The sequence below is a fragment of the Saccopteryx bilineata genome, chromosome 2 (assembly GCF_036850765.1).
Source record: "Saccopteryx bilineata isolate mSacBil1 chromosome 2, mSacBil1_pri_phased_curated, whole genome shotgun sequence".
NCBI classification, from domain to species: Eukaryota; Metazoa; Chordata; class Mammalia; order Chiroptera; family Emballonuridae; genus Saccopteryx; species Saccopteryx bilineata.
The window spans coordinates 18334856-18359053 of NC_089491.1; the positions used below are offsets into that span (position 1 = coordinate 18334856).

The window sequence follows — 24198 nt, forward strand, 5'->3', positions numbered from 1 at the left end:
CCCATGAAATTAGGTTTCTTTTTATTCCCTTCACTTCCTTCCTTCTTCTCTAACAAATACTCTTGAGTACATTATCTGCAACATGGCTTTTCTAGAAACTGTAAAATTCCCCCATGAGTGAAGCAAGCCTTCCGATGAAGCCCTCTTGGAGAACCGTTTCACTGACCTCCCTCTGCGTAACGTTGGGGTAAGCCTGAGGACCTTCCTGAGCGTGACTCCAATGGCATCGGTCAGTGGGGCTCCGGAGGGGTTTCTCAGAGGTGTCGGGATCCGCAGAGCTCAGCGGCAGCCGCTCCTCTCTGGCCTGGGTAGCGGGGAGCTTTGCTGCACCCCTTGTATCCGTCCGCGTCTCCGTGACGTGCAGTTTCCTGAGCCCTTCCTGCCCTTCACTTTTCTCTGGTCTTAATTTTTTTCTAGGATTGGATTTCCTTCCTTGTTTAAAAATAAATAGTTTCGAATCTAGGCATTTCAATACATAATTTATTGATCCCACCAACCACTGAGGAATGAATAAATGCGTGAGCGAGAGAGCAAACACACGAATAAATGAACCGCTCTGCTTTGAGAATCTGGATAGATGCCCTCCTCGGAGGTCTCAGTGTCCTCTTTGGAAAAACTAGCAGGCTGGAGTAAGTTCTTTGTGCTGAAGTGGGACAGGCACTAGGTTTGGAGCATGAAGGTCCAAGCCTCGGCCCTGGCCCTTCTAAAACATTCATGGGATCTTGGTCAAGGAATAGAAAATGCCGAGCCTCGGGGCCCTCAGGGGGCAGGGTTGGAATGGAAGCACCCTTCCGTGATGTTGCCGTAGGATGAAGCAGATCGTGCTCTTGACTGAACGTGAGGAAGGTTTCACGGGCCGTTGCTGAAGCTCCATCTAGGCCTCGTGTGTTCTGTAATGTGATGGGTATGTTAAGGGTGACACAGTTGTTTCCTTCAGCTAAAATGCCCAGTTTGAATCTTCGTACTTTTTATTTTATGTGTTTCATTTTGGCATATGTATAAATATAGTTTCAGGCAGATATTGGCAGGTTTCCTGTGAGCCAACACTCTTTAGAGTTTTCTGTAAGAAAAATCTCCCAGACGACAGAGTGTTCTAAAGGAGCTCTATATTTATGTCATCTGGTACAAAAATAAAATGTAAAAAAAAAAAAAAGAAAGAAAAAGGAAAGAAACCAACAACCAAATAGACTTTTGCATAAATCATCTTGTGTTCTAAGGTGTCTTAATGGAGAAAGTTGCTCACATTTCAGAAGTGAGAGAGACATTGACCTTTGTGAGTCCCTATAATTTTTTTCTCCCTTCATCTCTTAGGGTCTTATGAACTACAGGGCTTTTCATCTCCCCTCCTTCCTCTCCTGCTGAGCCAGAATCCTTTCCTACCCTCAGGCAAAAGAAATCATTATGAACCCACCATTGTAATATGGCTAAAAGCATACACACCCTCTCACACATGCTCCCACACGCTCACATACCCACGCCCTGAAACATGAACTTTCTCGGTGACTTCCTGCCACCACTACTGACACGGCCTGGCTCCATAGGGAATTTCCATCAAGTCTCTAGCCCTAGTTTTCTAATCTGAAATGGGGTGTTGTACCTCCCCGTGAAGGTTTTGCATTTGTTTCCTAATGCCTCTGCAATAAATTACTAGCAACTTAGGGACTTGAAGCAACACAGATTTATCATTTTATGCTTATGGCCGTCAGAGCGCCTAAAATGTAGGCATTGGCCAGACTCCAAGGCCAGAGACACAGACTCAGTCTCTCTCCCTCCCTCCCTCCCCCTGTCCCTTCCTGCATCCAAGCTGTATCTCATTCCCTGACTCTGACATCGTGTCTACCTCTTAAGTTCTTATAAGGCCCCTTATGATTACATTGAGCTCAACGAGATAATTCAGGAGAGTCTTCTCATCTCAAAATTCTTAATCATATCTGCAAAATTCCTTTTGCCATGTAAAGTATAAGGTATACTGGAAAGTTCTGTCCGTTTTTGGAATAAAACAAAATACAAATTTTTCTTACCATCAATAAACTTTATTAAATAATATAACTGCCATTATTATTAATGATTTCTTGCCAGTGTGAGGGTAATTTGTTTATACCATTTTTGAAAAATGTTTTATCTTTTGATGTGAAAAATTGAACCTGTGCTTGTTTGATATCTTCTTCATTTTTGAATTTTTTGCCCTTCAAAAAATTTTGTAAGGACAAAAACAAGTGATAGTCAGAGGGTGCTAAGTCTGGGGAATATGGTGGGTGTGACAGACATGCTTCTGTAGCATTTCTTCCTTGTTGAAATTCGTAAAAATTACAATGGCGTAAATGAACTTTATCAGTAGCCATGGGTGCACTATCGCTTCACACATAAAATTAACGTGAATCAACTTTTTAGTTAATTTGCTATGTCAGTATGTATACATTAAGTGATAAAAATAGAGAGGCACACATGCGCCAAATAATCATGTGCTTACGTGTTGAAACTTGTTGTGATAGAAACGGACAGAACTTTCCGGTAGACCTTATAATATAGTCGCAGGTTCTGGGGATTAAGATGTAGACAAATTTTGTGGACCATTCTTCTATCTATGGCAGGTTATCATAAGGAGCCAATTAGGTCATGTGTAGAAAACAATTACACTAGACTGTAGACTGGATTCTGCAGGGCTGAGCTTTGCATATGTATGTGCGTGTGTGTATGTATCTGTGTATATAATATGTATATTTAACTTGTATGCAATAATTACATGTGTATTAATCCATATATTTAAATATATGTAATTAAATTATAACTAATTTTCAATGGCTGTCATATAGAAGTTCTCAATTATGTAGTGTGAATAAATTTGGGAAGAAAGAAGAGTCAAAGAAGGACAACCCTGCAGAATTGAAGATATCTAGATGAGCTAGAGAGAAGCCAGAAACCAAGATCTGAGAACCACTGGAAAGAATTTACATTCCCTGGGAATCATCAACAGGCTAAAAAATCATATAACAATCATAGATAATAATAGCATAGTCATAATAACACTAATAATAGCCGTCATAATAGCTGATGCATTCATTGGCTTGCATATGATAGATACTATTTTATCCTTTACGTGCGTTATCTCTGTCACATCAGCTCTGTGATGAGGATTAGCATTACCCCCATTTAATAGATATGACACTGAGTCCTAGGGAAGTTTACAGACTTCATCAAGGTCATAGAGCTGGTAGGTGGCACAGCCTCTCTTTCAAGTCAGGTTTAATTTGATCCAAAATATAACTTGACCCTGTGTGTCTTCCTCAAGTTAGAGAGCATGAAATCTCAATAAATTCACCAAAGTAGAAATCGTACACACTACATTCTCAGACTCGAGTGCAATACTATTAAATATTAATGACAATCTAGCTAGCAAGTGAATCTATCTACTTGTGAATTACAAGAAAAGACAACCTTCTAAGTAACACTTAGGTAAGGAAAAACACAAACTCAAATGACCACCTCTTGAGAAGGGAGCAGGAGCAGGAAGTCTGAATGTTGGACGCATGCAGTATGTGGACGTGGCCATAGCAGGGAGCCCAATGGCATTGATTAGGAAGCAAGGAAGATTACAAGTAAACAAGTGAAGCCTTCAACTCAAGAGACCAGAAAAAGGGATTACAAAACAAAGTCAAAGACAGCAGAGGGAAGGAATTAATACAAGCAAAAGCTAAAATAAATGAAATGGGAAAAAAATAATAAAAGGAACTTCATCGATAAAATGAAAAAGCCTTTTCCAAGGAGAGACAAGAAAAGAAGTAAGCACATTAGGAATGAGCTAGGGACATAACCACAGACGCCCAGAAGATAAAACAAATTTAATGAGAATACTGTGTACAACTTTATACTAGTAAATTTGAAAGTCTTGATAAAATGCAATATTTTCTTAGAGAATATGAATTGCCAAGTTTGAGTCATGATGCTGTAGAAACTCTAAATGGACAGATAATATAAAATAAATTGATACGAGAGCTAAATAGCTACAATTGAAATGAAGACATCAAGCCCAGGGAATTATAGGCAGGTCCTACCAAATCATCAAGGAATGGGTAACCTCTATTTTATAGAAAGCAATTTAGAGAGAAAATAAAAAGACAGTGTTCTAGTATATTCCAAATGCTCATATAATCCTCATACCCAAACTGGGCAAATAGATACTCATCCATCTAGAAAAATCTGTCGACATATTAGAACTGATGAGTTCCTTATGTGGAGGATGAAAAATCAACGTACAAAAATCAGTGATAGCTTTCTTCAACATCAGCAATCACTCACTAGAAAATATAAGGGAAAATGTAAGTGCATAACTGATCCTATCCCTGAAGTGCAAAAGATGGGAGGAATGGAAGCTATATGCTTTTCATATTGCATTCCAAACATAACTCATTTAATCCTAACAGTGGCGCTATGAGGTGGGGACTTCGTTATAGATAAACAAAGGACATACAGAGAGGTTAAGCATTTTGTCCAAGGTCACAGAGTCAGTGAGTGAGGGAATCAGGATTCAGGCTTTAGTGGTCTGGATGCAAAGCACATACATATTTGTAACCCCTAGAGCATAGTGCATCACATGAGTATATAGCAAGGACCCCCCCCTCCAAGATATGTGCAAGCCTTTGATGACCAAAAGTTAATAACTTCAGCCTGACCTGTGGTGGCGCAGTGGATAAAGCATCAACCTGGAAACACTGAGGTTGCCGGTTCAAAACCCTGGCTTGCCTGGTCAAGGCACATATGGGAGTTGATGCTTCCTGCTCCTCCCCCTTCTCTCTCTCTCTCTCCCCCCCTCTCTAAAATGAATAAATAAATTAATTAATTAATTTTAAAAAAGTTAATAACTTCAGTGAAGGGTTTACAGGAACATTTGATAAATGAAGATGCAGACTACGCTTTCTGAATTGCAAGCCTCACCGCTGTAAAGAGGCTGTATCGATCAGCTAGGAGAAGAGAAACTCGTTGCTCTAGCAAATGACTCCCCCGAAAAACCAGGAGCTCACACACAGAAGTTCATGCGTTGATCATGCGAGCTCCGTGGCGGATTCGGGAGCCCTGTTCGGTCCTGCAGCATGTGCCTGGGTCCCTTGATCTCCCGGCTGACTGTAGCAAGAGAAGAGAGGGCTTGCGAAACACACAGGTGCTTGAAAGGGCAGGGTCTGGCAGCTACTTGTACCATTTCGCACAGATTCTGTGTTTCAGGATCCTGTCATCTGGTCCCTCCAGCTCAACTGCAAGAGAGGCTTAGAACCAATCTCTACAGCGCATGTCCAGGAAGAGGACCCCGCCTGGTGACACAATCTTGGTCACAGTTGTCAGCGTGCCCGGTACAATACATATTCTTTAAAGAAAAACAAAACAAAACATGTTAACTGTCCCCCAACTTAGTCTACAAATTCAATGCAATACCACCCCAAGTCCCACTAGGGTTTTATATGGAACTTGACTAAGTTCAAAACTCATCTGAAGAGAAAAATGAGTGAGAACAGTGAGAAAATTCTGAGTAGAAAATTAGTCTTCGTGATGGGGAGGAGACTTACTTGACTGAATCCCAACCACAAATAAAAGCTATAGTAATTAAACTAGTATAGAATTATTGGAAGAATATACAGATCATTCAATAGGGAAAACTCCAATTATGTAACATGGTATACATAGGAATGTCATATATGACAAAACAGCATTGCAAATGAGTGAAAGAATGGACCTTTCAGGTAATTGTTACTCATTATAAAAATAATTAGGTTGAAATAACCACTTCTTTTTACCATGCATAAAATTTAATTCCACATAGATCAATAACTAAAGATATAAATATATATATATGTTAGAAGAATATACAGAAAGATGTTCTATCATTTTGTGGTTTCCTAAGCATTGCACAAAATTCAGAAGCAATAAAGGACCAGTATAGAGAGAGGTTATAAAATATCAAAAGCAAGATTAAAATACAAATATAGACTGGAAGAAAATTTCAATATATATGGAAGAATAAGGGTAACTATTTACAAAAGTGCTAAACACATACAAGCCAGTAAGGGAAAAGACAAGTATCACAGTAGAGAAATGGTCAGAGCACACGGTCGGACAATCTATGGAAGGGGAAGTACACGTGACCGTGTTGTGACAAGAGGGTGCACCTCACCAGTAAGCAGGGCAAGGCCAATCCAGATACGAGTGAGTGATTTCCCCCACCCCAGACTGGCAATAAAAATACGAGCACTGGGCTCTGTCATTCACTAGCGATAGGATTGTAAACTCGTCGAGTCTCTGCAGGCAGTTATTAAGAAGATCTATCAAAATTCCTAAAACATTGACCCAGCAATCCCTCTTCTAAGAATTTCTTTTACAGAAACACACACATGTGCAGTGATATATGTGCAGAGATCTTTATTATGGTACCGTTTGTAATAGCAAACAGCCATAAACAACTAAAATGCCCATCAATAAAGATTAGCTAAAAGCATTATGGTACATTTATATTGTGCATTGCCAAATAACTATTAAAAAGACAGATCTCTATGAATACTGATTTGAAAAGATCTTCAAGAAATATAATAGGCATAAATGCTTATCTCACATCATATATATATATGCATTTAATATGTATCTTTATTTTTTTTTAAATTTTTAAATTAATTTTAGAAAAAGGATGGGAGAGAGACAGAAACATCAAGCTGTTTCTTTATGTGTCTTGACCAGGGATCAAACCAGCAACCTGTACATATTGGGACGATGCTCTAACCGACCAAGCTCTCTGGCCAGGGCTCACTGTTTCTATTTGAATGCATTGGTAGCGCTTTAGAAGGATACATAGTAGTTACCAATGATGACCACTAGAACAGAAAGTATGAACGTATGTGGAGTGGGTAAGGAAGAACTTCCACATTCTACTCTGTGGACTTTGATAATACTTAATCTTAATCATTTACAACCAAAGTGTAATTATTTACGTGCACATGTGTGTGTGTGTGCGCGCGCACATGCATGTGTGTGTGTGTGTAGAGAGAGAGAGAGAGAAAGAGCAAACCCTGTTCAGTAAACCATTATTTATTGTATTTGCTGGAGACCTCCTGGCATAAATGAATGGATTTAGACTTCATCAAACACCATATACTCTGCATGTTTATATAACTCACTTTATCTGTACTGCAACTTCATTACAGGAGAGTTACTTACGTTTAACAAATACAAAAAGAAAGGAGGCGAGATTTGACCAGGGCACCAGGACAGGCCTTCTTCCGAGAACTTTGTACGGCTCTTCGGGCAGGAGCACGTCAACATTAGAAAGACAACGACTGTGTCCGCAATATACTGGGGATTAGAGGGCAGCAAGAAGAGAGTGACAGCTTGCTCCGTGCATGTGATGCCCCTGGCTTTTCATTGGAGGGATCTTGGGTCAAATTTTCAGCTCTGCTGTTAGTTGGGTTTTTTATCCCTTTGGAATCAGCTACTGGTTCCTGCAACCTGGCAACATTTTCTTCCCAAACTGTCTCACAGAGCATCTCCCATCTTCCGTATGAGTTCCCGAGTCTCTTTGCTCTGCTTCATGGAAGAAAGGCAAATAAGAGACTGCTTGCTTTCTACAACCTCTGACCGGGACAGGCTGACCGGACTTACATCTTGCAGATAGGATCAGCTGGATTTGGAGAAGCAGGAGTAATAAAAAGATGTCTTGGTTGTTAAACAGACCTGAAATTGAGCGCCAGCTTTGCCACTTTGGGTGTGACATGTTTTATTTCTTGGCTCCTTGTTCTGCTTCTGTGTAAAGTGAGAATAGTAATACTGCCTTCCCCCTCCCCCATGGTCAGAAAATAGATATGCAAAGTCCCCAGTGGATAGCATATGCTCAGTAAACAGAAATACTACCATTGCCACCCTTACTACAGTTACTTTGTTAAGAACCTTGCAATTCCTGCATTTGCAGCCAGTGGGTCATAGGACCTCCTAGCACCTGAGTAAATTAAGGTTGGATAGGAGTGTCTACTTCATTTCACAGATGAAAAATCTGGAAATTGAAGAAGTTAAAAGACTTGCCAGGGGTTAGGTAGATACAAAGGAGCAAAGATGGTATTTACACAGGTCTCTTCGATTGTGCTGCTCTTGTCTTATTATGTGTATCCTATCCCTGATGTCTAGCAGAGGACCGTGAATAGGTAGATACTCAAATAATTCCAGTGTCTGGGCCGCGTTTGCAGGGGCCAGTATTTCTGCTTGCTTGTTTCCTTTTCTCAGTGCCTCCCTAAGAGATTCTTTTCCCACTGTAAACCTCAGAATTGCAAATGTCCACATTCCATTCAGCTGCCTGCTTGGTCCATAGAAGAGCTAGCCCTGCCTCTGAGGTAGGTCCGGGCCCTTCTGCTGTCAGGACTGGGTCGTCACAGGCCCGCAGAGGCTCCTCACATTGCTAAATGAACAGAAGCTGCGGTATGTGCTGTCAATGGTCCTGGAAGGATCACCTCTGAGCTCCAAGGGCAATAAAAGCCTGGTTTTTGCAATAGTCTTCAACTGTGGTCGACAGATAGACCGGGAATAGATTCCGGTTTGAGGAATTCATTGATAATTCCCAGTGAATTGGCCTGTCATGCTTTCTAAAAGCACATCTGTGTGTTCGTGGAAAACAGTTTTTTAATTTGCTCTGTGCGGTGGATGTGTGCTCCAGTCCCTCCCTCGACTCCTCCAACATGTCACAAATGACTTCTCCTTGAATTTACCAATTTGCAGGACTAATGTGCTCCTCTCAAGACACCTGTGCCCTAGATAGACTCCAGCCGGAATAGCTGTCTCCATTGCTAAACTCTGCCCTTGTTTGCAGGAAAGGAGCCCTTGGTTGTAGGTCACGGCCGAGGGGGGCATCCAGCCTGCGGAGTTAACTCTCGGCTCTGTTCTGTCGTGCAGCTGTGTGGAGGAGTACAAGCTGGCTCCCGATGGGAAATCCTGCCTGATGCTCTCAGATGTCTGCGACGGCCCCAAGTGCCTCAAACCTGACTCCAAATTCAACGACACCCTCTTCGGAGAGATGCTGCATGGTTACAACAACCGGACCCAGCATGTGAACCAAGGCCAAGTCTTCCAGATGACCTTTAGGTATGGGGCGGGCCCTCGCACCTCATTGGTGGAGTCACTGACCCAAAATACAGGCGGGGGAGGAGCCACGGGGCCCGTCAGTTAGCATCCTGTCCTCCTCCTGGTCCTAGTAGACTGGCAGGCGTCTCCCCAAGCTCACTGGTGCCAAACCAGGACCTGTTAGAAGTCAGTGAAATTCACTGCAAGAGGTTCCTTCCCCATTGACCTAGCGCTCCCTTTCCACCCTCCCGTTTTTCTAACTTTGTCCACATACTTTAAATTCAACATTAACTCCTTAAGTTAACTATAAATACAGTGAATGATTTTTTAATAAAAATTAATCTTTCAGTGTATTACAAAATAAGTGTCTTGTGGGAGGCTAGTCAAGCCGTTCAAAAATAAAGGCATTTGAAGAAGTAGAAAATAGAATTAATGTCACCCAGAATTACACAGAACTAACATTTTCTTGAACATTCTTAAAACACCACTCTCTTTCCCTCTATCTGTACACACACACACACACACACACACACACATCGAATCTCAGTAACATTTAGAAATTATTTTTCTTTTTTCCTCAACATGTCCAACACCTGTCTCTCTGTTAACAAATACAGAAAGAAGCACATGAGAGACTGGAGGACGAGCCTACTCTCTTATGAGAGTAAACGGGATGGGGACTGGGTTGGCCAAATTATGCGAAGATTCGGTGTGCAGTCTAACTGTGGAAGGCTTCCTGGGGCAGCTGAGGAAACTAGCCATTCTGTCTGGAGAACAGACTCGGGTGGAGTGTAGTAGTCATGCCTCAGAATCGGAAGAGCCCTCTGATGGTAGAGGGAGAAGAATTCTTCCATGTATAAGCAATTATTATCTTTAAAAAAAAACCCAACTATTCTTTTAGAAAGTTTTGAATGACTATATGACAGAATCTTATCACAGAGCAGGTTCCTCCCCACCGTTTGAGGTTATAGCAGCAAAATACAGAACCAGCTAAGAAACGGCGCCATTTTAATAATCGTCATCCTCATCCCATCCTCTGATTAGTAATAATGGTAATTGTAGCAGCGGTGGTCATAGTGGCTACTATTTATTAAACATTACCATATGCCAAGGTCTTTAAATAATAACAAGAACAATAATAACTTACATTAATTCAGCACATGCTGAGGCCATTCTAAGCACCTGTGATTTTGATTCATTATTTTATGTAATCCTCACAATGGTCCTAAGAAGCAGGGGCTATATTATCCCCCTTATACTGATAAGAAATGGAAATGTTAAGTGACTTTTCCAAATCTCCCTTCCAGGAGGGGTGAGGGCCAGGAGAAGGCCATCTTAGCCTCATTAGTAAAAACCTCCGAGGCACTTTGACCTTTATTTTACAACTGAAAAGTTACCAAGTAGAGAGGGATTTTCCCAAGGTCACCATCTAGTGAGAGAGGATTTGGATATAAGTCTGGCTGACTCCAAAGCCTCACTCTCACTCTTGTCATCTAATTCAATATACCTCATTATTTCCTGTTTCAGAGAGCTAGGCTGGAAATGTGAGTTCCCTAAAGTCAGTCACCTGTGTCGTTATCACATGCTCTGTGAGCACCTGATATGTCCCAGGTACCATGCTGGTTACTTAGGGTACAACGGAAAATGAGATAAAAATGGCCCCATACCCTGTGGTGCTTAGGTATTCTGTGTGTGTGTGTGTGTGTGTGTGTGTGTGTGTGTGTGTGTGTATGTGATCGTGATTTCTGCATTTACTTAATTTGTGGTAGCTACTGTGAAGTGAAGTTAAGATATAGGGTTCCAGGAAAGCAATTAGCAGTGAGATCTAATTTAGTTGGCTTTGATTTAGACAGTGGTGGGAGCACATCTCTTGGACTAGGAACCAATATTAAGGCTTTGGAATCTACTGTGCAGGGGAAGTGTTACTTACCGAATACCTGGAAGATGAGTGGGAATTGGCCTTGGAAAAGGTTTCAGGCAGAGACGGATATTCTAAAACAGAAAAAAAAAAAGAAAACAACTTGGCTGACTCCAGGCAATGAAGGCTGCTGAGGGCTTCATTGAAAGAAGAGCTGAGCGAAAGAGAGGAGATGGCAGGCGGTGAAGACAGCTGTGGACAGAGGCAGGCCGTGGCGGTTTTGAGGGCCCAGGCTTTATTCTCATAGCAAACGGGAAAAACAGGAGAACTCCTTAATGGGCAAGGGAAGGAGCATGTCACAGCTTAGTTGTATTTTTCAGCCTCATGGCGGCCGCATGGAAAGTAGACTGCGGTGAGGGTGGTGTGGGAAAGAGTGGAACGGAGGGGTCAGTGAGGTGTCTGTGGTTGAAGCCACCCACGTGAGGCTGTTGATGACTTCAGGACAGAGGGATGGGAATGATATTGAAGATTAAAGGGGATGTTGGGAGATAGCTGAGCAGGGTGACGGACAGGTTCTGTGAGCAAGGTCACAGGCAGAAGGGTGAGGTTGAAGGAGGAGTCAAGGGTGGTAGAGTGACTGGCAGCCACGCAGCCATGCGGTGGCAGAGTCAAGCCCTCCGCTTCCCAGCAAATTGCTTTGGGCGACTCAGATGCTCAGGCCGAGGCCAAAGCCTACATTTTAGGGAAAACGCTGGGAGGAATGTAAGGACAATCGGATGAACTACTCAGTGCTGACATTCTACAACACTGGTGTTCCATACTGTTAATAAACTCTGTGACACTCTGAGGGAATAATGCTGTGCAGAACCCAAAAGAAAAAATAAAGAAAGAAATTGTCCCTTGCCTTTGAGAAAGGAATTTACAAACCCTCAGGTAACACACACCGTTGGTAAAATATATTTTTTTTACCACATAGAGTTCCAAGAAATGCCAGTGGTTTCCAAGGAATTCCCATAGGCAGCCTTTTGAGAGGAATTACAAGAATTGTTTTGTGGGTCTGTACACATTTTTGGATTCTTTGTTTTAGTTCCGTGGAAACTGCCATTGGTATTTTGATAAGACTTGCATTGAATCAGTAGATTCCTTTGGGTGGTATGGACATTTTAATGATGTTAATTCTTCTTACCCATAATCATAGTACAATCCTCCATTTATTTGCATGTATTTCAATTTCTTTCTTCAGTTTCTTTCAATGTTTCAAGTACTGGTCTTTCCCCTTCTTGGTTAAATTTATTTCTAGGTATTTTATTTTTTGATGTAATTGGAAATGAGTTTCCCTTTCTGATAGTTCCTTATTGGTGTATAAAAATGCAGCCTACTTCTTGATAAAGGGCTTCTCAGAAGAAGAAGGTGAGGCTCGTGAACTTGAGTTGGAAGAGGGATAAGAGCCGCAGGGCATTTTCCTGCTCGGGAAGGAGCCCACAGAAGCCGACATGTGGGTAAGCAGGAGTGGGCGTCAGGAAATCAGATCTCCAGACAGACCCGGCTCCCACTCCCGCTCTGACATATGACAAGCACAGGACTCCTGCCTCCTCTTTATCAAGGGGAGTTTTATGAGATGCCAGCTGCTGTGATAGGTACACTGTGTGTTTTGTGTAGTTTGATTTTTAAACAGCAACTATCAGTGTGGCTGCATGTGATAAACGATCAATGCACGAGCTCTCATTCTCTTGTGGGCAGATTCGCTTGGTCCAAAAGGAGCGGCCGCACTGGGTGGTAATGTATTAGATCTCTGGAGGGCTTCATGGAATCCCAGGGTCTCATTTTTATGTCTGGAGAAGGGACTTGGCTGAGGTCACAAAGCCAGTCATTGCAGAGCCAGTCCATGAGGGCAGATCTAATGGCCCAAGAGCATGTGCCTCTCACGACCAACACTGCTCGGTAAGAGAGAGCTGGCCCCTTACAGACTGGCCGGGGGGTCTTCAGGCTGAGACCGAGTATCCCCACCCAGAGTGTTTATTCAGCCCCAAGTCCTCTGTCCATTTTTCTCAGCCTTTCGTTCACAGGTTGTCTCTGAGTCGCCGGGATCTGCATCTGCCCTGATTTGCCCGTGGAGGGGAGTATGGTGAACAGACCACAGGTTGAGAGAACTCCCAGGCCCCCATTATATTAGAGTAGCCCACTTCACGTATACGCTCCCATCCCTGGCTTCAGTTCAACTTTCTTTCTTTCTTTCTTTCTTTCTTTCTTTCTTTCTTTCTTTCTTTCTTTCTTTCTTTTTAATAATAAGACTATTCATTTTAGAGAGGAGAGAGAGAGAGAGAGAGAGAGAGAGAGAGAAGGGAGAGGAGCAGGAAGCATCAACTCCCATATGTGCCTTGACCAGGCAAGCCCAGGGTTTCAAACCAGCAGCCTCAGCATCCCAGGTCGACACTTGATCCACTGGGACACCTCAGGTCAGGCAAGTTCAGCTTCCTTTGCGGTTCTTTCCATTGCCAGACCACGTGGCCTCTTGGAGCCATGTGCGAAGGCGGTTGACTTCCTACCGTGGGAAGGTGAGCAGTTCCTGATGAGTCTCAGTTTCTCTCTCTCAATGCTCTGTCCCTGAGCTCCAGACAGGGTGTGGGGGGTTGGGGGGCCGCAGCTCTTCTTTCTCCCAGGTTCCAGAAGGCAGGCCTGCAGGTTGTTCAGTGTCAAAGGCAGTTGTCACTTCTCGCTTCCTCTCCCTCCTGCCCCTCCCCCTCCAAGTAGTCTCCAGCCCAGCCCCCCGGAGCAGCCAGCAGGCACCCCACCAGCTGCCCTGCCATCTGCCTCGTTTCCTGACAATGTCCTGGCCTGGGATTTCAAACTCTCCACCACCGAAAGGGTCTGCTGCGTGACAGCTACAGCTCTGCTGTGTCCTCCTCCCTGCCCCCTCCCGGGACCCCACCCCAGTGACTGCGGAGAGATCACAGGTCTGTGTCCTCAGGTCCTCTCACGGATCTCCAAAAGAGCCACCAGGATTTCTGCTCTACCGAAAGTCTCACATTTTCTGTTTTCAAACTGGACAAGTACTCAAAGCTGGACTGGTTCAGAACTCGCGCCTTTGCCGTACAGATGGGGAAACTGAGGTCAGGAAAGGCTGTAACCTGCGCAGGGCGCGTCATGATTTGGGGCCCCTCAGAGACTGAGAGTCAGAGTGAGCGCGTGTGTGACAGCCAGACCAGTTTTCCGGTTCTGTTGCAGGGGATGCATGTAACTTCCAAATATCCCTTATTGGCCTGTGGTGAGAGAAGCCTCCTGGGCCGTCCCTGCTCTCAGCGGAGGAGGGGACCCACATGCCACAGGGAGAGGTCGTATTCATACCTCAGGAGGGATCTGAGGCGAAAGCCACCCCCAGATGCCTGATCCTGCAGCAACGATCCCATTCCTGGCCACCCCCTCAGGTGGTCACAGGTAAGCAGCCGCCTGTCCCTGGCAGATAAGCGTGTAGTGTAGGGATGTTTAGGACCCCGACAAACCCAGGGGCTATCAGCCACCGTGCGTGACGATGAAGTGTGGCGCACACACAGAGACCCACACAGAAAGATAGCTACAGGCCAAGAATGATCAAGAGAAGCAATCTGAGACATGGCTGAGATGTGGAGAGAGAGAGAGAGAGAGAGAGAGAGAGAGAGAGAGACCAAGAGAGAGGAGGTGTTCAGTTAGAGTCTGAGTGACAGGAGGGGGGAGGGACAAGCGCAGAGAGAATTAAAGTGACAGAAAGCGCGGGGACAGGGTGGAAGAGACGCGGAGCCAGAGGGTGAAAGGTCCTGAGAGGAGTGAAAGGCGGAAGGGTTAAAGGAGAGACTCCCAGGGATAGAGCAAAAAGACAGACTGCCTGCTAAAGTCACAAGGTCATCTGTCTCCAAAAGGGAAAGAGGGTTGTTTAGAGAGACCGGTTGGTGCCTGGAGGGAACCCTGGATGGGGACTCCAGTTCAGACGGAGATGAATGCACTTCAGAGGTTTTTGTAAACTGTCAAGTCCTGTGGAAACATGCAGAGTCCAGGATGGCACTTCCGAATTGCCCTTGAGCCCAGAAAGGGATGGCAAGCTTTGCTAGCACTAATCCCTTCTGCTGCTCGGCGCTGATCTTAGTGAGCAGGCAAGGTCGCTCTCCGAATCCCCTCCCCTTGGGCCGTGATCAATGAGGGAACTGGCAGACTGTTAGAGTGAGATAAACTCATCTCAGGTTGGAGGTATTTGATGTTTTGTTGCTTTCATGTCTACTTCCGTCCTTCCCCCCATCTTCCGCCATCCAACCTCATTCCTGTAAGAAAGAAAGGTCAACTTTGGTTATAGATTGCCTGGATTTAGATAAACATGCATCAAGAGCTATCACTCAGCCTGGAGTCTCAAACTGCAGCCCAGGAGACCGACCTTGCTTGGGCCTGAGGGGCTGAACAAAGGACAGTGGTGGATTTTGCAAAAGCCCTATCAGAAAATGAACCGGTCTGTCTGCAGCAGATATTTGCTCATGAACCTTCGAGAATGACCTACAGAGAGTGTGAGGAGCTCGGGAGAGGTTTGCTAGGACGGCACTTTGCAATCTGGTCTGCCTCTCAGATGTGCATACTAAACAGCAGACGGGGACAGGGCGGGGTACGATGTGCGATTTCAGGATGAGTTGCCATCAACCCACGCCTGGCAAGACAGCAGGGCTCTCTTTAAGGATCTGAGGAAGGCTGGCTTTCGCTAGTAGCAGCCACTTGTTCCCTAGTTGAAGGTCCCGAGTCGCAGCTTCTTCAGTGGCCTCCAAAGCTTTGGTTTCCCTAGTGCCCTCCTGGACAGGGTCGGCTGTGCGTGCTGCTCCTGGGCCCTTCCCTTTCTCCCTCCTCTCTCCCTTTCCCCCCTTGAAGCATGTGTGCGTTTTTCACGTGCCATATCCTGTACCGTGCACTTTATTTTCTCGTCTCACCTTTCCGATGCCTATTGCAAAATAGCCCTTCCCGACCTGGTTTTACCAAAAAAGGAAATGAATGTCTCAACCGGCATACTCGTAGGCTGTGCCTGCAAACAAACAACTGGAAAACCTCGTTGGCTTCGCAGGAAGGTGTGTAGGCGTTGCGCTTCCCGCATGCCCCGCACAGGATGGTATTTAGGAATCTGGGCTCGCAGAAGCATCAGCCCCGTGTGCTTCCGCAGACACTGTAATAGCAGGAAGCAAACTTGGCTGTTATTACTTCCTCCTAGAGACGACAGTCTGCTCACATTCCATTGGTGAAGTCAAGGCCTAGGGTCACCGCCCCTCAAAGGGGTGAGTGGCCTGACCAGGTGGTGGCGTAGTGGCTAGAGCATTGGACTGGGATGCGGAGGACCCAGATTCGAGACTCCGAGGTCGCCAGCTTGAACGCGGGCTCATCTGGTTTGAGCAAAGCTCACCAGCTTGGACCCAAGGTCTCTGGCTTGAGCAAGGGGTTACTCGGTCTGCTGAAGGCCCGTGGTCAGGGCACATATGAGAAAAGGGTGAGCGGACGTAGTCAATCCTATCATGGGTTGAGAAGCAGAGACCCAGGAATGTGTAGGGTACCGACACTGTTGTACATTGAGGCACAGAGGCGTTAGACTAGCTAGCAGAATAGCCGTAGGGATTAGGGCTGAGAGCACTTGGGTCTAGCTAGCAACAGAGCCCAGTTAGCAGAGTGTCTTCCAGCTCCCCGCATCCCCCCACGCCATAGGGCCACCTCGGAAAACTGTAGCAAGGCTTCCTAGTCCCTTTTTGTCAATTTCTTTCATTTAATTCCCCAATAACTGAGACTTTATAGATTGAAGATCCTTGGGAAATAGTTTATATAGACACCTCCTCCCACCCATTTTGTAGATGAGGTACCTCAGGCTCACCATTTTTATATAAATTACCTAAAATTACATCACTAGTAAAGGAATAAGCCAACTCTCGTCCCCCCCTACCTGTCCGTTGGGCTGCACTCTATCCACACAGAAGACTGAGACATAAGATGGAACTGTTATGTTATACAAACAATAATGCCCAGGCCAACATTCTGTGAAGAGTTAACAGCAGAGCCAAACCTAGAAACTGTTTTTTTTTTTCCTGCACTCTGGAACCTGGGGTTTGTTTTTGTAATGTTACAAACATTACATAAATTACATACATAAATGTAAAGCCAGGAGCTGCCATCGTGGCCATTCACATGCAGGTTCACATTGGATTCGGACAGACGGTAATGAAACAATGGAGCCAAAAAGTGGTGGGCCATCATCTTTAATCCTAGCTTGCACCCAGCCGGCAAGAAATACACGCAGTGGGAAAACACTTCCCTTTCTATTCAGGGTTCCCAAAGCCACTGACTTATCCGAGTTTCCTAGAATGAAAGGTTTCTAGATCACCAGCTTTATTCACCTCTGTTTCCCTCTCTGCTCTCCTCTCTGCTCTCCCCTCTAATGCTAATCTCAGGAACCAAGAGAGAGCAAGCTCCTGATCTGCCCCATTTTCTAGTGTAGAAATCAAAACTTTAATCCAATATACAAACAAGGAAGTCTTTGATACAAAGTCACTTATCTGAGGCATAATGGGATTTTTCTTAAGAGTACACAGTCAAGGGTGTGGGGAAAAGCTTAGTTTTTAAACTAAGCCTTAGGTTATAAGGATCCTGTGTGCCCACAGCCCGTCCCCCACACCCCATGCAAACTAGAAGAGAGCAAACCTATATATCGTATTTACAAACGTATTTGACCAACACTCCACCTCCAGCCTCCTTTGCTATCTCTTGCTGCAATAACCAAATTGCAGTGACAACAGAAAGAAAAGGAGGCTGGTGGTGCAAAGAGTACTAATTAATAGTGGCCTTAGCTTTTGATTTCCGAGGACACCCCCAAGCCACTCCACGCAGTAATATCCCCCAGCACTTGGCGAAAGCCTCAACTTGCCACCTAGAACCACAGCTGTATGCTATCTTTTAGGGGGGGGGGGCCCTCATCCACCTTTTTTTTTGCTTTAGTTTCTAATTTTCTGGCTTCAAAATCCCTGACAATGTGCTTTTCTAGGAGGGGGAAGTCCATCTGAACCACTCAGGCATCTGAAGCAGAGACAATCTTTTAAAAAACCGCAATTTCCTTTCACTGGAAGGCAGGCAGTAACTCAGGCTGGTGCAAGTGCTCAGAAGGGACTGTGCAAGCGGGAACCTGTGAAACAGATAAGGATAGATTGTAATTAGCCCAGTGATTGTAATTAGCGGGGCAGTTGTAATTAGCATGGTGATCCTGTGGTCATAATGGGTACTTCCAAAGTGACTCCAGGCCCTTTGTTCTTCAAAGTAGCTTCTGCTCCTCGCCCCACCCCCATCTTGTTTACATTGCTAAATGTACTAATGTGTTTATAGCAATCTCTTTGATAAACAGACCCTTCAAAGGTACAATGCAGCCCTATCCTGAGCCATGCATTAGGCATCCTTAATTAATGAAGGTCTCAGCACTGAAATTTCACTCTATTTGCATTATGCTAAGGCAACACTGGTGTAGTACCTTTTGAAGAAATGGAAACATCTCAGAGGTCATTGGCAATTGCTGTTGCTTTGTTAATTACAGGAGGGAGGGAGATGTTGCCAATGGACTGCCCTTGAGGTATGTGGAAGGTTCCTATCCTGGCCTTGACCACTTGTTCTCACTTAACAGGTTTTTGTTTAGTGCCTGTGATGTACCAACACCGGGAATGAAAAGATGAAGGGAATAGTCAAGGTTTTTACTCTTAGCAGTTGGGCCACTGCCCCAGGCTAGCTGACACCTAGAGGGTATGATTAGTAGTTAGCAAGGTGGAAGGGGGCTCCAGGCAAATTAGAGCACAGAGGGTCAGGGGACAGAAGCATCCAGGTGGATCACGGGATTGTACAGATGAACCCTGGTGGAGGGTGGGCATTCGGTCAGGGAGGGCTACTTCAGTACCACAGACACAGGACCATTTATGGCCGTAAGACTGCACAGGCTTCCAATTTTCTAAGCCCAGTTTGCTCACCACTAAATCAGGGAACGTGATCGTACCAGTCCTAGAGGAGACATCATGGGGAGGGAGAGGTGATGAGAGAAGTCAGGCTTTGTAAGGTGTAAAGACGTGTGCAAATGTTAGTGACATTTTCTGAACGGGAATCTGAGGATGAGATACCACTTACTTCGAAACTTTGTGCTGGAGTGTGCATCTTGGCATGCTTGAGATCACGTGGCTGCAGATTCATCAGCATTACTTTCATTGTATCCCTTCCAGAGAAATGAAAAAGTACGTCTGTTCTAAGATCACATTAATCAGCCTACACGTGTGTATCAAGAAAATTAATTTTTAGGGAAATATTTCCATTTCAGGACGATGCCTTGAATAGAAATATACTTAGTAACAATTCTAATGAAAGATATGATCACGGTTTATTGGATATGAATTAATACAGAAAGCTCTGAGGCCAGTGGCTGTGGTTTTATGTAACATCACCACTGAATAATTACTGTTAGTGATAATCTAGCGGAATATCTCAAAGGTGGCTCTTAAGAGTCCAACATGAGCATTTATTTTTATGTCTCCGAAGATCCTCTGAGAGCACATTAAGTGTGCAATTAATTAGCAGGCACAAGCTACGAACTGAAGCTGCAGGCATTTGGGTAGCCGAGTCCTGTTTAATTCAGTTTTTCTCTGACCACTCTGAAGGAACCTTAACCCTCAAATCTACCAGCTACCTCCCTATCCTCTGTGGGGGTCCCGGTGCTGGCTGTGACCCTGAAGCCGCCACGTTAACGTGTTCTGACTGCTTTCTAGAGCAGAAGGAAAGAAAGGGCTTAGTCTTCCTTGCCATCTCCTAGCTCAGAGAACCAAGTGACACCAAGAGATATCCCTTCAAGTTTCTGTTCATTCGAAACTGCTTCTAAGGAGTCAGTGAGGATCCAGCTACTGGGAATATATTGTACAAGCCCAGAGGCCAGGCAGGCATGTGGCAGCTGTACTTGCAAAAGACATGAAACCCTAGCTTAAAAGTACACTGAATTGCAATTAAACCATCTTTCCGCCTTAAGATTCAACCAATAAATATTTATAGTGTATATTTATTGTGTGTTAGGTTCCGGGCAGGCACGCTGAGCACTGAGCAAGACCTACGGGGTCAAACCTTGGTATAAAGTGGAAAAGAATATACTTCTTTTTGGTATTAGATTGCAGCAGCCCTATTGTAAAAGCCTTGAATAAAGTCAGTTATTCAGATTACCTTAGTTTTGTTTGTTTGTTTGTTTACCTATGGTCCTTTTTTTTTTTTTTTTTTATTCTGATGCAGGATCTTATCCAGTGCTATGCCTATCAAAGCAAAAATTGCACCGGACAATATGAAACAGGCAAGGATGACTTTATTTAAAGCTATTGCAATGGGGGTGAAGGGTCTGAGCTCAAGTCCACTGAAGCAGAGCAGGAGAGTTTTCGAGGCTGTGGTGAGCAGGTGAAAAGTAGCGTAAGACTTACCAATGGGACATGTCCTGTCCATACAGTTATTACGGAATTTGCACAGGTATTTTTCTGCTAGCCTCCTTGGCGGTTAGATTTCAGAGATGCGCTCCCAGGTCCTTGAGAAAGAAAAAGAGTATAAAAGATACCTAGTGAGCATTGTTACTCCTTTCCCTGTTTCCTTCATCCCTTCTCCTGGCCTCTACCCACTTGTATTAGTTTCTTGGATATCTTTCCACTAATTTTGTGTGTAAATCTAAGCAAATAAGGTTAAATAGTATCCCCTCCTCCTGTTATTTCACAAAAGATACATAAATACCCCCCCCACTTAGTGATATTTCTTAAAGGTCTTCCCATAGACAAACTTTTCAACAATGACACAAAGAACATTCTAGTAATGGGATCCTACCGATGAATACCATACCTCCAAGGGAAAAAACAGGGGCCCCAGGGAGAAGAGAACTGGGTTTCAGGGACAGGTGACTGCCTCTGGGGCCGTTGGGCCTCACACAGGTGATTTCACCTTTCTCAGCTTGGTCCCCTCATATGTAAATAAGGGTCTTTAAGTCTCCGTGTGTTGCTGGGAGACAAGTAAGACAATACATGTAAGGAGTTTAGTACCAGTCAGAGTAATAGCAGCAATAGTAGTAACAATGGCAATGATACTAGCAATGGCGAACATACAGTACTTACCTGCTCCGGACACCGTTGTATCTTTATTGAATCCAAAACATTAATTGAGTAACTCTCATACGGGGTTGGCAAAAGTTAGGTTTACCGTTGTAAGTGAAACACAATTTGTCCTTGTGTTTCTATTTATTCTTTTGTTATATATGATATTTGTTGCTATGAAGAACTGCAAACCTACCTTTGTCCACCCCTGTATGCCAGTCATGAGGAAACCAAATGCAACAGTGAACAAAACTCATTAAAACCCTGCCCTCATTCATTATATTCTAGTGTAGCAGACAATCAAAAAGTATAGGTAGATAGATAGATAGATAGATGTAATGTCAAGTGTACACACTATGGAGGAAAGTAGGATAAGGCATCTACGGTGTCTAGGGGTTCTATGTAATAGAGGCTGGACAAGGAAAAGCTCTTTGGTAAGGTGGCGTTTGTGAGGGGACTGTAATGGATGAGACAGTGAGCCTTGCAGATACCCAGGGTCGAGCTCCCGGACTGAGGGCACAGCAAGTTCTCAGACTCCTGGCATATTCCACGGACAAAGCGCAGCCCGGATGGACGGAACACAGTCATAGGGAGGAGGCGAGCAGAGGGAGAACAGGCTGTAAATACAGAGGTCATGGTTGTCGAATGGGGCAGCGTGGTACTTTGTGTAGCGTCCTGGGAGTCACGTAAGTGCAGTACTTTGGACTTTTCCCTGAGTGGGAAGACAAAGAAGCCAGCGTGTGGTCGGAGCAGAAGAGGGCTTCGGCCTCACTCCTCTGTATCTAACAGGCCAGTCCACCTGCGGTGTGGAGAGCAGACGTCCCCGGGCCCGTGGGAGCAGAGAAAGGCACCCCGAGGCTTTCGCAGTGGTCCCCGGATTCGGCGCGGAGGGAGGTGGGCAGGTGCTGGGGGTGTTCTCCAGACGGAGCCCCGGCATGTACAGGGGAGCCAGAGGCGGGGTGAGGCAAGGCTGGCCCCTGGCTTTTAGCCTGAGCACTCGGACAGACAGACGTGCCTTCGACGGAGGCCAGAAAGACCATGTGAGGAGCAGGCCTAAGGGAGGGGAGTAGAAACAGAAATTCGGTTCTGACCATGTTAAAAAAGAACTTTTTTGTGGAAAATTCTAGTCATTTGTCGAAGTAGATGGTAGTGTAATAAAACCTCAGGTCCTCGTCCGCCTGCTTCCGTCACCATCGCCTGGTCACGTGTAATACACATCCTCACGGGGACGTCGGGGGGCCAGCTGGACATGCCTATCCGGAAGAGAGGCCAGGCTAGAAATGCACAGTCCAGGTTATTCAGCGTAGAGGCGATATGACAGGAATGAGGGAGGCAGACTCCGCAGGGGGTAGAGTGAGAAGGGGGGAGCCCCAGCCCTGAGCCCAGGGGCCCCCATCCTTACAGGTCAGAGGGGCGGGGAGCCCGCAGCACAGGCGGGCGAGGACCAGCTCTCAGTGACAGCGAGGAGAAGCCAGGGGCAGCGCCACCTGCGTACACCTGCTATGTCCTCACAGCAGCACCGTGTCGAGGTCTGACCCTGACTCTCTCAACAACAGTCAGCCTGTAAACGGTGCAGCCAGGATGGGGATCTAGGCAGTCTGACCTGAAATCCATCCTCAGGCGTCCGTGCCTCCTCCCTCTTCCACCACGTGGTCACACGTTCCACTCCTCCGCGGACGTCTCCGCGCTAGGCCGGGGGGCCGGAGGGCGGTGGAGTAGCAGACGTCTCGGCGCTAGGCCGGGGGGCCGGAGGGCGGCGGAGTAGCAGACGTCTCGGCGCTAGGCCGGGGGGCCGGAGGGCGGCGGAGTAGCAGACCTCTCCGCGCTAGGCCGGGGGGCCGGAGGGCGGAGTAGCAGACCTCTCCACGCTAGGCCGGGGGGCCGGAGGGCGGCGGAGTAGCAGACCTCTCCATGCTAGGCCGGGGTGCCGGAGGGCGGCGGAGTAGCAGACCTCTCCGCGCTAGGCCGGGGGGCCGGAGGGCGGCGGAGTAGCAGACCTCTCCGCGCTAGGCCGGGGGGCCGGAGGGTGGTGGAGTAGCAGAGCGGGGGCGCCTTAGAAAAACATGCCCACGTGAAAAGTTAGCTAACAATGCAGGACCTTATGTGTGTGATGGTCACCACCAAATCACCTTAGTCAAGAACCACGCTGCCTAAGGATATTGTGAGGATGGTAATTGCTACTTACTGAGCACGTAGCCATGACTCAGGCACTCTGCGAAGTGCTTCAGATGCTTTTATCCTCACAACAAGTTTATGGAGATGAGCCAATGTTATGTCCATTCTGTTTATGGAGACACTGAGGTTACAGAGCTTAGAAAGTGGTGGGGAGGCGTTGGCCGCTAACGGCTTGATGATCACATTGTTCAGAAGGAAAAGGGGGGAAGGGAGAGCTACGTAGGCTTTGGGGGCCAGTCGAGTTAGGTTTAAATCTTAGGTCTCTGGAATGTAAGCGTGATCATTTATCTACCCAGCCTCAGTTTCTCTTTCCATGAAAATAATGATGAAAAAATAAATCCTGTGTCTGGTCCTCATGTTATTTCCTATGAAATGTTTACAAAACCTAAATTACACTAATTGATTCTTTAATGTCTACCCTCCACACTGAAAAGAGGCCTGGCACCATCTTTGTTTATTATTGTAAATACCCAAGACCTAGCAAAGCAGCTACACTACTAAGGTCTTGACAGTTGGTGGTTATAAGTGAACAGTTGTTTTTCATTTTTATTGCAAGCAAGTGAGAGACAGGAAGGGAGAGAGATAAGAAGCATCAACTCGTAGTTGCAGCACTTTAGTTGTTCATTGATTACTTCTAATATGTGCCTTGACAGCAGGGGAGGGGGTTCCAGCTGATTCAGTGACCCCTTGTTCAAGCCAGCAACATTTGGGCTCAAGCCAGCAACCATGGGGTTGTGTCTATGATCCCATGCACCACGCTCAAGCCGGTGAGCCTATGCTCAAGCTGGTGAGGCTATACTAGTGACCTCGGGGTTTTGAACCTGGGTCCTCAGCATCTCAGGTCAATGCTCTATCCACTGTGCCACCAGTGGTCAGGCAACAGTTGATCTTTTTTAAAGTTTGTATATAAAGTGTATGACATTTGTGGATCAGAGAAGCTTCTGTGCCCGTCTATAGACTGGGACC

General features: G+C 45.5%; 1 protein-coding gene across 5 annotated transcripts in view; it reads left to right on the plus strand.

Annotated features, from left to right (window-relative positions):
• The window catches only part of ASTN2 (astrotactin 2), an 886721-nt gene that overhangs the window by 555775 nt on the left and 306748 nt on the right, over positions 1–24198 (plus strand). For all 5 annotated transcript variants that reach the window (XM_066256387.1, XM_066256389.1, XM_066256388.1 and 2 more), the window contains one exon: positions 8914–9102. In XM_066256387.1, the coding sequence (XP_066112484.1) occupies positions 8914–9102 (189 nt within the window). The remainder of the gene's footprint in view (positions 1–8913; positions 9103–24198) is intronic.